This window comes from Lipotes vexillifer, unplaced genomic scaffold (assembly GCF_000442215.2).
Source record: "Lipotes vexillifer unplaced genomic scaffold, Lipotes_vexillifer_v1.1 scaffold263, whole genome shotgun sequence".
Taxonomy (NCBI): Eukaryota; Metazoa; Chordata; class Mammalia; order Artiodactyla; family Lipotidae; genus Lipotes; species Lipotes vexillifer.
Window position 1 is genome coordinate 2,424,322 of NW_006796752.1, and position 16,108 is coordinate 2,440,429.

Genomic DNA, 16,108 nt, shown 5'->3' on the forward strand with positions numbered 1-16,108 from the left:
AACTCCAAGCGTGCTATTATTACTCACATTTTGGGGATATTTGTCTGCCATTTTCTTCACCCTCATAAACATCTGGGGGAGGAAACATTATAAAGTTAAAAAATGACTTTAACGGGAAGCAGAGTGCACACACGCACGTGCACACACACACAAACACAGCAGAAAAACCAAACTGAACATACAGACCCTTGACAAATAGTTAATTTGATTACAGCAAAACTTCAAGTGATAGTTGCATTCTTGGAACATGAGCAGAATGACCCTGGTACCAGCCCAGGTCCAGCAGTGCGTTGGGAAGGTATATACCCTGAGTCTCTGGGGCATCCCCAGCCCATGCAGAGAATAGGCGTAGAGCGTTGGTGGAGAAGGACAGGAAGAATAGGAAAGGCGGGCCATGAAAATTCATGCTGCTATTTAAAATCCTGATCTTTTTTTGTTTGAAAAATGAAATTTAGGGACTTCCGTGGTGGCGCAGTGGTTAAGAATCCGCCTGCCAATGCAGGGGACACGTGTTCTAGCCCTGGTCCAGGAAGATCCCACATGCCGCAGAACAACTAAGCCTGTGCGCCACAACTATTGAGCCTGTGCTCTAGAGCCCACGAGCCACAAGTACTGAGCCCACGTGCCACAACTACTGAAGCCCACGTGCCTAGAGCTCATGCTCCACAGGAAGAGAAGCCACAACTAGAGAAAGCCTGCACACAGCAACGAAGACCCAAGTGCAGCCATAAATAAATAAATATATATATTTTTAAAATGAAATTTATTAACAAGTGAGCCCATTAGTGAGTTTAAACTATCCTCTTCAGAATACATGTTTCTGGTATAGACTTTGAAGATAAAATTGTGGATTTTCCCTTGCTTTCCACTAGGTGGCACAAAGGGACAATTGTAGATCCTGCTAATTCAGAGACAGCTCTTAGCCCAAAGATTTCAAAGGGGCAAACTATTTCTATTTTCTTTCAAACTAGAGTTTCCTTTTTTCCTCTTTTCCTTTAAAAGAACTATCTCTATTATATGAACTAAAGTACGTCATTTTCACCTGGGGTTGGGGGAATGGAGAAGTAATGCGTTAAGCCCCTGGGGCTTTCCTTCCCTTCCCAGGAGGAACAGACATGGGTAACTAGTTGCTATTTAATATGCTAGCAGCAATCTAGGCACCAGCCTAAGAACTTCATCTAATTCTCACAGCAAGACTATACAGTATTGCTTCCATTTTGTAAAATAATTAATGAAAAGAATTTAAGCACAAAGAAGTTAAGTAATTTATCCAGAAAGATGGAGCTGAAGTCTGTAAGCCCTCAGTGCTTTGGCCCTTAACTGTGTGCTATGCTGCTGAGCTCTTTCTCTGCCTTCTAGGAGTCAGCCAGTGGGCTCACGTTCTGCCTAATTCATCCCAGTAGCTCTCCAGGGCTCACGACAGGTGAGATCTCCAGGATGCTTCCACAGGTACTAGGCTGGATTAGGATCTTTTGCTTGGTGCCCCAGAGTGTAAACTTGGATGTCTAGGCTGGTCTCTATTTGAAGTGTCCATTTCCTTTGCATACCTGTCTCTGGCCAAGAGGAAAGGAATCACTCCTAAACATTCAATTAATTGCTTTCAGATTCCACATATTCTCACAGCACTTTTTTTTTTTTTTTTTTTTTTGTGAATTTTTTGTTGTCAAAGTCCCTGCCAGCTTTTAGAGCAGTCCGAGCTTGCCATCTTTGACTTTCAGGGCTGCTAGGAGCTGGGGTCAAAGAAACTTCACAATTGGGAAACTATCACCTAGCTCAGCAACCAGCTGCCCTCTAATGTGTCTAGCTGGTTTTAGCCAAAGCCTTGCCCATTTCATCAGAGATTTAATGAGAATTTTTCCATAAGACTAAAAAATAAAGCCCCCCAGGCAAAGGAAATAGTTGTCACGCTTGAGGAAGTCATTGATCCTGATTATCATGAGGTGGTCAGGCTGCTACCTAGTAGAGGCAGAGAACGCATCTGGTGATCCACTGGGACGTCTCCCAGCGCATACTCCCCTGCCCTGCTGTAACTGTAAATGGGCAAGCAAAAGAACAATAGCTAGACAAGAGTCTGGGACACCCACTATGCATGCCACCAGCAGAAGTGCCAGAAGAAGGGGAAGGGGATATAAAATGAGTGGGAGGGAGATGATGACTTAAAGGTACAACCCATGTGCAACTGCAGCAGCAGGTGGCAGACATAGACTTAAGTTAAGTAGGACACTTACTATGTCCACTGGTGGAAATGTCCCCCTTGGGAACCAAGACCTCCAGACCCACTGAGGCTGAAGTTGCAGGAATGGGAGGACAGATTGCCTATGTGGGTCACTAGTAGTGTGATAATGAATAAGGTCACAACTCATTCAACCTTTTGGCTCCCAGATTCATATTTTCTGCTTACTGGGGTCCTGGTGCCATAAAGTGGCCATTGGTTTAAGGTATATACTGCATCCTAAGGTTAGCACCCCAACCCCTCAGTCTCAGGTCCAAACTGCTGCTCACCCTTGCCTTCAAGAGGCTATTCCATGGCTCTATCAGGTCGGCAGCTTCTGAATATGTGGTAGGACCAGTGGGTTGGTCCTGTAGTCACATGCCCATGGCTGTTCCTGTTTTGCCACAGAGTGAGTGGCCCAATCAAAACAATGTTCTATCCTTGGACAGTGTTGCAGACTGAGGCACTGAAGGCAGGAAAGGCACATGTGTCAATCCCGTTCAGGGTGAATCACTGTACTTTCCAGCTTGGAGGATCTGATGAAATCAACTACTCTCTTCAAGGAACAGTATCCAACTGAGGGCTCGGCATGGATCTCTGTGCTGGCAGGTTGGACAGTCAACAGTGGCAGTATCTAGATTGGTCTTGACGGCAGGGAGCCCATGCTGCTAGGCCCGTGCACAGCCTCCCATTCTGCTGACAAAGCTTCTCCATTTATGAGCCCACTGTGCACATACTGGGTTGCCAAGGAAGAAGCTGGCTGACACCTCCTGGCCAAGTTATCTAGTCAGCTTGGTTCTTTGGTAACTTCTCTGCAATGGATGTTCTCTGGGGGGCATTAAAGTGTAGCACAAAGATCCTTACATTTTGAGCTCGTGTCCATAGGTCTATGTGCCTCTTCCCTAGTCAGATTATGCTGTAATTTGATGCTGGTTATTGTTCTAGAAGGGGATTGGGAAGGGGGTGGGGATGTATCCTGAGGAGGGCAAGCATTGTCTTGTACAGTAAGTCCCCTACATATGAACGAGTTTCGTTCTGAAAGCGTGTTCGTAAGTCCAACAAAGTTAGCCTAGGTACACAACTAACACAATCGGCTATACAGTACTGTACTGTATAGGTTTATAATACTTTTCACACAAATAATACATAAAAAACAAACACAAAAAATAAAACATTTTTAATCTTACGGCACAGTACCTTGAAAAGTACAGTAGTACAGCACAACAGCTGGCATACAGGGGCTGGCATCGAGTGAACAGGAAAGAGAGTTACTGACTGGAGGGGGGAGAGGAGGTGGGAGATGGTAGAGCTGAAGGATCGTCAGCAATAGGAGACGGAGGGCAAGCTGCAAGTTCACTCACGCCTGATGTTGATGGCACAGGTTCTGGTTCCTTGCTGGATTCAATTCCATCTACCCTCTTGAAAAAATGGTCCAGTGATATCTGGGTAGTAGCTCTATTTTTCTCATCACAGGTGACACGGTAGCACTGGATTGAATTCTGAATGGCTGCTGCAATCTTCGTGTACCATTCTACATTCGGGCCCTTTGCCTCAAAAACTAACAGTGCCTCCTCAGATAAAGAAAATCTTGCCGTTTCCTGCGTCGTGGATCTCTTCCGTTCTTCAGTTATTTCTTCTTCCTCTTGTCGCTCCACTCTCTCAATTATTTTCACTTTTGTTTCCATTGGTATCGCTTGGTGTTTCTTAGCAGTACCAACTACATCACTGCTGCTTTTACACTTGCTTCCAGACATCCTGGGCTTGAAATAAAGATACTGTACTACTGTGCTCTATACAGTAAAGTACACAAAAGCACAACCACTTGTAGAGGATGCACGCACGTGACAATGTACGCCAAACACACGAACTAACGTGATTGGACACGCAAACGCACTTTTGCATCTCTGAAAGTTTGCAACTTGATTGTTTGTATGTAGGGGACTTACTGTATGTCTCATCTGAGACTTCTGCATAATCTTGCAGGGAGGAGAAGGGCCAATTTTTCAACAAGGGGGAGTGGGCCATTTCTGCCAGCCCAGGGGAACAAGGGCATGTACACAGATATCCTCCAGTTTTAGGGTCCTATATCTTCCCTATCAGGACCTGACTTGCCTGCTTCATCTATTGGCACTAGGGGCCCAAAATAATAAGGCAGCAGACTTGCCTAGGCTGAGAATTCATCCTTTTCTCAAGTACTGCCCTCTGCTGGAGGCGATGAGGGGCTGAACACTGGAAAGGAGGCCCTCTGATTCTCACACTGTGCTTTAAATTGGCGATTAATCTGAGGCTGTCACTTTCTTCACTCTCTTCAATGCATCAGTGGTGCTTAGCAATAACCAACCAGTTCCATGTTCCTGATAGTTAATATTTTCCCTAAACCTCTCAAATGCTAGAGACATTGCACCAGCTGGTGCATCCCTGTCTGCCTGTATATGATCCCAGGTCACCACCAGGGAATGTCTTAGCAATTGAACTGCTACCTAGGCCAGGGACCAGCACTTCCAACACTCCACCTACCACTGGCAATGGGGTCCTCACTGCCATTTGGCCAGCAAGTGACCTAACACCAGAAACCCATCCTTTCTAGGACCTCTCTGGATACTAACTGTCTTAGGTCAGGTTTCCCAGAAGCAGATTGTACAAGCGAGTTAAGGAGAAAGGGCTTTCAGTTGCAATGTGTAAGGCAATGAGGGCAGAAGACAGAGCAAGGAAGAAGCCAGGTGCAGACGAGTGTTCAGCCAAGGTCCAGCATCTGCCTGATCCCCTGAGAAATGCTGGAATATGGATGGCACCACAAGTGTCCCATCTGAGGTAGAAGGGCTGGCTTTTGTACCAGCCAGCCAAGCTGCCCTTGAGGGAGGCCATAAGCTCTTAGGCATTTCTTGGCTGGATGACTCTGGTCAGCTGAAGATCGAAACTGACTGATAAAAAGGATCTGGATGAGGTCTCAACAACCTCTACTATACTACCATGTGTGGGCTTTTTATTTATTTATTTTATTTTTAAATTTTATTTTATTTTTTAAACATCTTTACGGGAGTATAATTGCTTTACAATGTTGTGTTAATTTCTGCTGTATAACAAAGTGAATCAGCTATACATATACATATATCCCCATACCCTCTCCCTCTTGCGTCTCCCTATCCCACCCCTCTAGGTGGTCACAAAGCACTGAGCTGATCTCCCTGTGCTATGCGGCTACTTCCCACTAGCTATCTATTTTACATTTGGTAGTGTACATATGTCTATGCCCCTCTCTCACTTCATCCCAGCTTACCCTTCCCCCTCCCTGTGTCCTCACGTCCATTCTCTATGTCTGCGTCTTTATTCTTGTCCTGCCCCTAAGTTCATCAGAACCATTTTTTTTTTTTTAGATTCCATACATATGTGTTAGCATACGGTATTTGTTTTTCTCTTTCTGACTTACTTAACTCTATATGACAGATTCTAGGTCCATCCACCTCACTACAAATAACTCAATTTCGTTTCTTTTTGTGGCTGAGTAATATTCCATTGTATATATGTGCCACATCTTCTTTATCCATTCATCTGCCAATGGACACCTAGGTTGCTTCCATGTCCTGGCTATTGTAAATAGTGCTGCAATGAACATTGTGGTACATGACTCTTTTTGAATTATGGTTTTCTCAAGGTATATGCCCAGTAGTGAGATTGCTGGGTCCTATGATAGTTCTATTTTTAGTTTTTTAAGGAACCTCCATACTATTCTCCACAGTGGCTGTATCAATTTGCATTCCCACCAACAGTGCAAGAGGGTTCCCTTTTCTCCACACCCTCTCCAGCATTTACTGTTTGTAGATTTTAAAAATAAATAAATTTATTTATTTATTTATTTATTTTTGGCTGTGTTGGGTCTTCGTTTCTGTGTGAGGGCTTTCTCTAGTTGTGGCAAGCAGGGGCCACTCTTCATCACGGTGCACGGGCCTCTCACTATCGCGGCCTCTGTTGTTGCAGAGCACAGGCTCCAGACGCGCAGGCTCAGCACTTGTGGCTCACGGGCCCAGTTGCTCCGCAGCATGTGGGATCTTCCCATACCAGGGCTCGAACCCGTGTCCCCTGCATTGGCAGGCAGATTCTCAAGCACTGCTCCACCAGGGAAGCCCCTGTTTGTAGATTTTTTGATGATGGCCATTCTGACTGGTGTGAGGTGATACCTCATTGTAGTTTTGATTTGCATTTCTCTAATGATTAATCATGTTGTACGGGTTTTGATAGATACATAATGTCATGCATCCACCATTATATCATACAGAATAGTTTCACTACCCTAAAAGTCTCCTGTGCTCCACCTACTCATTTCCCATCCCCTACCCTTAACCCCTGATAACTACTGATCTTTTGATTATCTCTATAGTTTTTTCTTTTCCAGAATGTCATATTTGAAATCATACAGTATGTAACCTTTTCAGATTGGCTTATTTCATCTAGCAATATGCATTTAAGTTTCCTCCATGTCTTTTTATGGCTTGATAGCTCATTTTCTTTTATTGCTGAATAATATTCCATTGTATGGATGTACTACACTTTGCAAGTCATTTAGGTAAATACCAAGGAGCATGATCGCTGGACCATCTGGTAAGATTATCTTTAGCTTTGTGATAATCTGCCAAACTGTCTGTACTATTTTGCATTCTTGTCAGCAATGAGAGTTTCTGTTGCTCCATATCCTCACCAGGATTTGGTATCTTCAGTGTCCTATACTACATTTACAATGTAACTCTCAGTTTTTTTTTGAGGTATCAGCCAATCTTTTGAAGAGCTGACTGGTTTTTGTGAATTTAACTAGTGAAAAAGTCACCAAAGCTCACATCAACCTAACAGTTACTCCCATGTTGTCTTTCTGCCTCCTGAAAGCAGCCTGCTTTCCTAGCACTGAAGGTGTGTGCATGCATGTGTGCACACAAACAGATACACACAGACACACATAAACATATATGGACACAGTCTACAACCAAGCCTAGACTAGGATACCCGTAACTAAATGTCAGCTATTCCTCTGTTCACTTCATGCCTTTGAGTCTGATGACCTTGAATTAGCTGAACAGAGATAGAAGGAAGAAAAGAAAGCACCTGGATAATCCACATCTTTATGTTTTGGGTAAAGGAGGAGTTATAACTTTATTAACTGGCTCATATCTGCAAATTTGTAGATTGTACCAATGTTGGCCCTTCTGTCCTCAAGCAAAGGGTCTTTTTTTTTTTTGGCGGTACGCCACTCACTGTTGTGGCCTCTCCCGTTGCGGAGCACAGGCTCCGGATGCGCAGGCTCAGAGGCCATGGCTCACGGGCCCAGCCGCTCCGCGGCATGTGGGATCTTCCCGGACTGGGGCACGAACCCATGTCCCCTGCATCGGCAGGTGGACTCTCAACCACCGCGCCACCAGGGAAGCCCGCAAAGGGTCTTTTAAAGCTCTCTTCAAGGGATTCTTGGAACATGAAAAAGGAGTTAAACACCTCAAGAACAAAACATATTTTATGATACAAGGTGGATAAGCCCAATATTCTAATAGTCCTTGATAATCTGAAGAGTCACTGTTAAGTGGGAAGCTAAGATATGACTTGATCAGAGACAGTATTGGGGGATAAAGCCAATTATTTAAGAGATGAAAATATTGTTTATCTTTTCTTAAAACATTTTTCACAAACCAATTACGTCTCCATAGGAAAACAAAACAAATATTTCATATCTCACAGAGATTCTGCTACATAAAGGAACAGGTCTTATCATGCAAAGAAAATTTAGGGACTGTATTTCATGAACTCTCACCAGCCACAATTTTTCTCGAGCCTTACTTTTCCTGGTCTGTACTAAGAAGAAAATAGGTAATTTTTCATTTTTCAAATATACAATTTTATAACACACATACACATCCTAATTGAGAATAACAGCCTTATTAAATGGCATTGCCTTAGTATTTGTTAACCAGTACTAAAAATTCAATTTCTTAATTAATTCTTGAGTTAAGAAATTCAATTTCTTGGGCTTCCCTGGTGGCGCAGTGGTTGAGAATCTGCCTGCCAATGCAGACGGCACAGGTTTGAGCCCTGGTCTGGGAAGATCCCACATGCCATGGAGCGACTGGGCCCGTGAGCCACAATTACTGAGCCTGCGCGTCTGGAGCCTGTGCTCCGCAACAACAGAGGCCGCGATAGTGAGAGGCCTGCGCACCGCGATGAAGAGTGACCCCCACTTGCCACAACTAGAGAAAGCCCATGCACAGAAATGAAGACCCAACACAGCCATAAATAAATAAATAAATAAATACATTGTGTATAAAAAAAAAAAAAAAGAAATTCAATTTCTTAATTTTCATAATTTCTTATGAAATTATGAAAATTTCTTTAAAAAATTTTCCACATAATTAAGAAAATTTTTCATATCCTGTCATATTTTGTCATAAAAAATTAATTTGTCATATCCTGCTCATTAGCATCCAAGGCTCTAGAAGTCTGCAGAGGAAACATACACTAGTTAGCCTTGTGCTGGAGTAGGGGGTGGTCTGTGTATGTTTCCTTAATGACAAGGAATTTGTAGCTTATAGGTGCTCAATAAATGTATTTTGAACTAAAATTCCTTTCAGAGCCCTTTTCCAAATAAAGTGTATACCTGAAGACATAATTCATGTTGCACCAAACTAATCACATGATAATCTAAAACCAAAGTCTCAAATACTAAATTCCCAATACTTTGATTATGGGCAGTGGTAAAAGCATAATCATTTGGAAAAGATTATCTTTAAATAGTCAAGGAAAGAAAAGATGACAACCAAAACAGCACATTCAAGCCCCAAAAACACATAATCTATTATGTCATTAAAATAAAACACATAATCTATTACGTCATTAAAATACAAAATATAGGGCTTCCCTGGTGGCGCAGTGGTTGAGAGTCCGCCTGCCGATGCAGGGGATACGGGTTCGTGCCCCGGTCTGGGAAGACCCCACGTGCCGTGGAGCGGCTGGGCCCGTGAGCCATGGCCGTTGAGCCTGCTCGTCCGGAGCGTGTGCTCCGCAATGCGAGAGGCCACAACAGTGAGAGGCCCACATACCGCAAAAAAAAAAAAAAAAAAAAAAAAAAAAAAAAAAAAAACAAAATATAAAAATGCCTCCACATTTGCTTTTCTTTTTGATCCCACGCCCAATTCTGCCTGCCAGAAAACTGACACACAAAGAAGTCAGAGCTGAAATCTTGCGAGGAAACCCCTGATCAAGTGCTGCTAACCTTTCCAAGGAAAGCTTTGGGAGGAGATGAAGTCAATAAACCCTGGATAGAGCAAGAAATACAGTGCCACCATCCAGTGTCTTTATTCCAAAGCAGGGACATTCTGGCAATGCTCTTAGCCTACAACCATTTCCTTAAGAGGACAGCTCTTCCAAAGAGTAAGTTACTTCTCAATGTGAAACATTTGCCCTTCGTTTTAATTCTGGCCTAACTGGATCTATGCAAATGAATAGCAGGAAGTTGATTTTATACCTTTCTTCTTACTCACATAATTAAGGAAGGGCTGAGAATCCAGCAATGTCTTCTAAGCAGCTGGTATCATAAAATTATAATATAGCACATTAAATGCTGTGATAGGGTACTCCTTAAGGGGGTGGGTACAGAGAGGAGGGAGACTCAGCTGTCCACCAGAGCCCTCACCCCTTGCCATCACCCCATTGCTTTCATGCCCCACTCTCCCATCGGATCCTACCTTTAATCTGACATGTGCTAGGGACTGAGACTTCCTTGCTACTGGTAGCTCTTTCCATATTTTCAGTCCAGGGTGCAAATTCCACTTCATTGCCTTTGCTTTAGAGAAATATACATGACCTCACTACACTAGTTCTGTACTAGTTGAAGTGGTGCTGGCTCACACCAGATTATCCCCAGCTAAAGCCTTATGGACCTGCTTGCTCCTCCTTCTCTACCTGTGGTACAGAATTGCCCCAGCTCTCTGGTGACATTCAGCAAAGGAATGTTCGAGGGATACCACCTGCTGGATTATATAGTTAATGCCTAACTGGCTGCAAATCTGAGGTGAGGAGATGGAATCCCCTTTCATTGTCTCAAAAGCTGTTTCAAGTGCTCAACAAATAAGCACTTGCTAGGCACTGGAGGTCTGAGATGAATAAGATGTGCCCTGACCTAAACTCTCATCACCTCCTAGCTCTGCGTGCTGAGTGGTCTGCTAGCCTGATGTGATTATTCAACCAGTTTTTTAATTTGTTTATTCACTAAATATTTACTGACCACTTACATGAGTGCCAGGCCCTTGTATAATATGAGGCCCGTGGGAAGCTAAAACTAATAAGACAAACCTCTATGCCCTAGAGGAAATTCATGGTCTAATGGGAAGGAAAACTTAAACACATCATAAAATTATAATACAGCACATTAAATGCTGTGATCGGGTGCTCCTTAAGGGAGTGGGTACAGAGAGGAGGGAGACTCAGCTGTCCACCAGAGCCCTCACCCCTTGCCATCACTATCATCTCTTTGTTTTAGGGCCTGGGCTGCCTCAATTAGGAACAGGCCAAATGAGCCTAAAACACTAAGCAGGCTGTACCTGAACTGGATCACAGGCTACGGGTTTATTCAACAAGCATTTATTGGGTACGTCCTGAGTGCCTTGGAGGGGGAGAGGAATCAGAGATGGAGAGTTTCTAAGTGGGCAGGAATAGATGGGGTAAGAAGCACCAGTGAGAACTGAACCCTGAAAGAAGTGTGAGTGTATCTTCCTCCAGACAGGGAGGAATGAAGAGAGGAAGAACGAGGATCAGGAGAGTTCCAGATGGAATGAGGGAAGCTGAACCAGTTAACATGCAAAGTGGGAGGCAGGGTGAAAATAGGAGTAGAATTGGAGGTCCTCAGAGGAAAGTTCCAGAAAACAGCCAGAAGCAAAGGCATTTACGGGAGGTTTCAAAACGGCAGGTATGACTCAACTGCAACTCAGCAAGCAAGCATTAGGAAAGATACCCTAGGCTGGCAGTGGGGTCAGGGAGCTAATATATTTTAATTAGAAAAAATAAATTAAAATTTAACTGGAAATCCCTTGTAATAAGCTAAGTGTTGAAGAAAATCAATGAAAGCAATGATGTAGAATCAACAGGAACTATCTGCAACATTTGATACTTGTTTAAAAAAAAAATCAGTACAAACCTAGTGCTTGCTTCAAACTGTATATTCCCTTGGCCTGAAATGAAAAAAAACAAAAACAAAAAACTGCAGCACTCTCAAATGTAAGCCAATTTGAATAATTTTACATATTGATTTTATATACATGTACACACACAGAATACTATAAAAATTGATGAAAGTGTGTAGATCTTGGTCTTATTTTCTTAGTAATTTGGAAAACCTCTCAGCAGTCCTGGCTCACTTGGCCTTGGCAACCCCTCCCACTTCTCTGCCCATCCTGCTGTGTCCCGTGTGCCTTGATTCTCAGTCCATCCACGTTTCCACAGTTAGCTCCGTTAGCACTGAATTAAGAAATAAACAATGGGCCCATTAAATGCTCACTTTTTCCACCGGAGCCCAAGTTACATGGCTTGGTAAGGGAAGCATCATGCATTTCTGGGACAGGATGAGAATCACCTTCTTTGTTCGGGTGTTGTCCCAGCTGTGAGAACAGCACCAGGTCTCAACCTCCAGTGTCCCTCACCGCTTGCACCTGCATTAAACCCAAACTGATACTCGAGGCTTACCTCCTTCTCTCTCAACTTCATTTCCTTCCACTCTACCCATGAACGTCTCAAGCCAGGCTCCAAGTCATCACTGAACATGCTCCCTTGGCGGCAGCTCTGTGATTTCAAAGGTTCATGGGTCCACCGTTTTTTTTTGTTTTTTTTTTGCGGTACGCAGACCTCTCACTGTTGTGGCCTCTCCCATTGCGGAGCACAGGCTCTGGACGCGCAGGCTCAGTGGCCATGGCTCACGGGCCCAGCCGCTCCGCGGCATGTGGGATCTTCCCGGACCGGGGCATGAACCCGTGTCCCCTGCATCGGCAGGTGGACTCTCAATCACTGCGCCACCAGGGAAGCCCCGTGGGTCCACCTTTATTACCCATGTGATGGCACGAGTTGCCCAGTTGCTAGGATTGGCCTGCGGCCTGGAGCACGATGCCTTGTACCACAAAGGGGCTTTGCCTTGTACCACGCAACGTGCTGCCCCTGCGAAGCCGCCTGCCGCCAGAGGCCCTGCCCGGTGAGCCTGATCTCCCAGTGTCCCTAGGCCTCCCTGTCACACAGGGTCAGGCCACACAGGAGGAGGTTGTCCCAAACCACGGGGCCAGCCGCCCTCCTTGACTTGCGCTGCCGCGTCCCACGCGTCGGGTTACGCTCTTCTCTTCCCAGCCCAGAGCCTCTCTGACTCTGTAACTCCCTCTGGACACAGGCCCCTTCTGCCTGGCTGTCTCCAGAGGCCCTGTCTCCACACCCTCAGCGGCTCCCAGGGCCCGTCCTGTCGCCTTAGAGGCCCTCGTCTCTGGGGGCCCGGAGGCCTTGCCCAGAGGGCACGGAGTTATTGTGCCCAGCAGTCCCGGTGGTTGAAGGTGGGGTCAGGCGGTGTAGGAATGAACTGGGGTGATGATGTGTAGGTGTCAGAGCCGTGTGAGTGCTGGGCAGGGGTGACGTCCTGATGTTCCTGATCTGGCAGCCTCTGAAACCTCCCTCCCCTGTTGCCTGATGCCCCTGAGTCTGTGTTCGGCCCTGGAGTCTCATCTCTTGGGGACCAGCCCAAGGCTCCACTCCTGCTCACTCACCCACAGGGCGCAGAGGGCCCTCTGAATTCCTAGAGCCCTTGCTATGGGCATCACTCGCAGTGACATTTCATCAGACCCAGCTTGGTAAGCCAGGCTCAGGAGACCTGGTCCTGCTGCAGGAAAGCTGTGTGAAATTGCCTATGAAAGGAAGGGGCTGATCTTTCAGTTCAGTTTTTTTTTTTTTTAATCTAAACTACTTGCTAGCATTCTGGTTCTGCTTCTTATTTATATTTTACATTCCTGTCACAACCTAGAGCACACAGTGCTAGGACTTGAGGAAGACTTAAGAAATGTGTTTCTGAATTATTAACTGAATAAATGCCATGACCTCACAACAAACGTGTTTTTCTGTGGGGCAGGGAAGGGCAGGGTGATCTAGTTAAAAATCTAGATTGTAGATTAAGCTCAATATTGTTAAGATGTCACGTCACCAAATTGATCTGTAGATTTTACACAATCCCAATCAAGATCCCAGCAAGCTTTCTTATAGAAATCGACAAGCTGATTCTAAACATATATACAGAAATGTAAAGGATATAGAATAGCCAAAACAACTTTAAAAAGGAAAAACAATGTCAAAGGACTCAAATGATCAGATTTTAAGACATTATAAAGCTACAGTAATCAAGATAGTAAGGTACTGATGTCAAGACAGATAAATAGATCAATTAAACAGAATACAGCATCCAGCAATAGATGCACTTATATAAAGAGTCAATTGGTGGAAGAGTCTTTTCAACAATGGTAGTAGAACAACAATTAATGTGCACAAAATTGAACTTTGATTGACCATACACCATAAAACCCCCTCAGACTAGATCAGAGACCTAAATGTAAAACTTAAACTATAAACCATCTAGGAGAAAACATAGGAGAAAATCTTTGTGACCTTTAGCCAAATATTTCTCAGGCACAATACCAACAGTATGATCCATAATTTTTTAAAAATTATATTTCATAAATCTTAAAATCTTCTGCCCTTAAAAAGGTACTCTTAAGAGAATGAAAAGCTAAGCTATATACTGAAAGACAGTATTTGCAAAGTATATATCCACTAAAGGACTTGTACTTAGAATATATTAAAAAAACTCTCAAAACTAAATAATAAGAAAATAAGAAGATACATATATGATACAGAAGCACATAAAAAGACACTCAACCAAATTAAAACCTCAGTGACATGCCACTCAACAAATTAAAACCTCAGTGACATGCCACTACATACCTATTAGAAGGCTTAAAATTAAAAAAGACTGACAATACCAAGTGTTGGTGAGGGTGTGGAGCAAGTGGAACTTTCATATACTGTGGGAGTATAAGATGGTATAACCACACTGGAAAATAGCGTAGCCATTTCTTAAAAAATTAAACATGCACCTGCCATCTGGCCTAACCATTACACTCTTAAGTATTTACCCAAGAGAAATGAAAACCTAAGTCCATGAGAGGATTTGTACACAAATGTTCATAGCAGCATTATCCAGAATAGCCCCTAAGAAGTGGAAAGAAAACAAATGTTCATTAACAGGTAAATGGATACGTAAACTGGGGTATAGCCAAACAATGGAATGCTACACAGCAATTAAAAGGAATGTACTATTGCTACACAAAGCAACATAAATGCATCTCAAAATAATTATGCTGGGACTTCCCTGGTGGCGCAGTGGTTAAGAATGCGCCTGCCGATGCAGAGGGGACATGGGTTTGAGACCTGGTCTGGGAATATTCCACAGGCCACGGAGCAACTAAGCCCGTACGCCACAACTACTGAGCCTGAGCTCTAGAGCCCACGTGCCACAACTACTGAAGCCTGTGCACCTAGAGCCCGTGCTCCGCAACAAGAGAAGCTACTGCAATGAGAAGCCTGTGCACCACAACAAAGGGTGTTCACTGCAACTAGAGAAAGCCTGCAGCAACAAAGACCCAACGCAGCCAAAAATAAATTAAAAAAAAAAAAAAAAGCTAGGTGAGAGGAACTAGGCCAAAAAAAGTACATGCTATATATTTTCTTTATGGAATTTTAGAAAAATCAAAGTAATCTATAGCGATAGAAATGAGACCAGTAATCACCTGGAGAGCTGTAGGGGGGTAAGAGAGGGGCAAGAGAAAGGTAATAAAAAGAGACATGAGGAAAATTTTGGGGGTGAAAGAAGTGTTCATTATCTTGATTGTGTGATGCTTTCACAGGTATGTACATATGTCAAAATTTATCAAATTGTATACTTTAAATATTTGCAATTTATTATGTCAATTATACCTCAATAAAGCTGTATTTTTTTTCAATAAAACTGTTTCAAAAATTGTAGTTTGGGCTTCCCTGGTGGCGCAGTGGTTGAGAGTCTGCCTGCAGATGCAGAGGACACGGGTTCGTGCCCCGGTCCAGGAAGATCCCACATGCTGCGAAGCGGCTGGGCCCGTGAGCCATGGCCGCTGAGCCTGCGCGTCTGGAGCCTGTGCTCCACAACGGGAGAGGCCACAGCAGTGAGAGGCCCGCGTACCGCAAAAAAAACAAAACAAAACAAAACAAAACAAAAAATTGTAGTTTAAGGCCTCTGCCCAGAAACTTTAATAAGCTACAATGCATATTCCCAGGCATAAGCCCTAGCTATCCTAATTCTACAGTTCTAGGCTAGGACCCAGAAATATGCATTTGACCCAAGCTCTTCAAGTAATTCCAGTGCAGGCTGTCCCTAAACCACCCTTTGTGAAACACTGGTCTAGGGAGTAAGGATTTCTAGAACAATATTGTTATTAGAATGTTTGTTTCTGGGGAAAATAAGTAACTTTTTCTACTAGGGTTGTTACATGTTTCTGTACTATGCTCCCAGAGCACGCATATTCCATTACCGTAACACATATTTAGCATACTATTAATAGTTCGAAAACAAAATTAAATCATAGTTTTTTTTCCAATCTTACCTTTATATAAATTAAAATTAACTACATGATCTTGTTACCATTTCCTGGCAGAGGCCTACAGTGTAAATCGAGAAATTAGGCCACTTGATTGTAACTGAAAACCAATGTGGTGGCTTTTCCAATCACATTTCTTATCTTTTTCTTCATCTTATGACGCACACCCACCCTCACATCCTCCTGACTAGTTCATGATCAGAGAAGACACAGAAAGAGT

General features: G+C 43.7%; 1 protein-coding gene across 1 annotated transcript in view; it reads right to left on the bottom strand.

Moving 5' to 3' along the window:
* MCF2L2 (MCF.2 cell line derived transforming sequence-like 2) overlaps positions 1 to 16,108 on the bottom strand; it is a 199,095-nt gene that overhangs the window by 3,805 nt on the left and 179,182 nt on the right. The window contains exons 26-27 of the mRNA XM_007468974.1: positions 11,376 to 11,409; positions 9,928 to 10,025 (exon numbers count right to left, since the gene is read on the bottom strand). Coding sequence (XP_007469036.1) covers positions 9,928 to 10,025; positions 11,376 to 11,409 — 132 coding nt within the window. The remainder of the gene's footprint in view (positions 1 to 9,927; positions 10,026 to 11,375; positions 11,410 to 16,108) is intronic.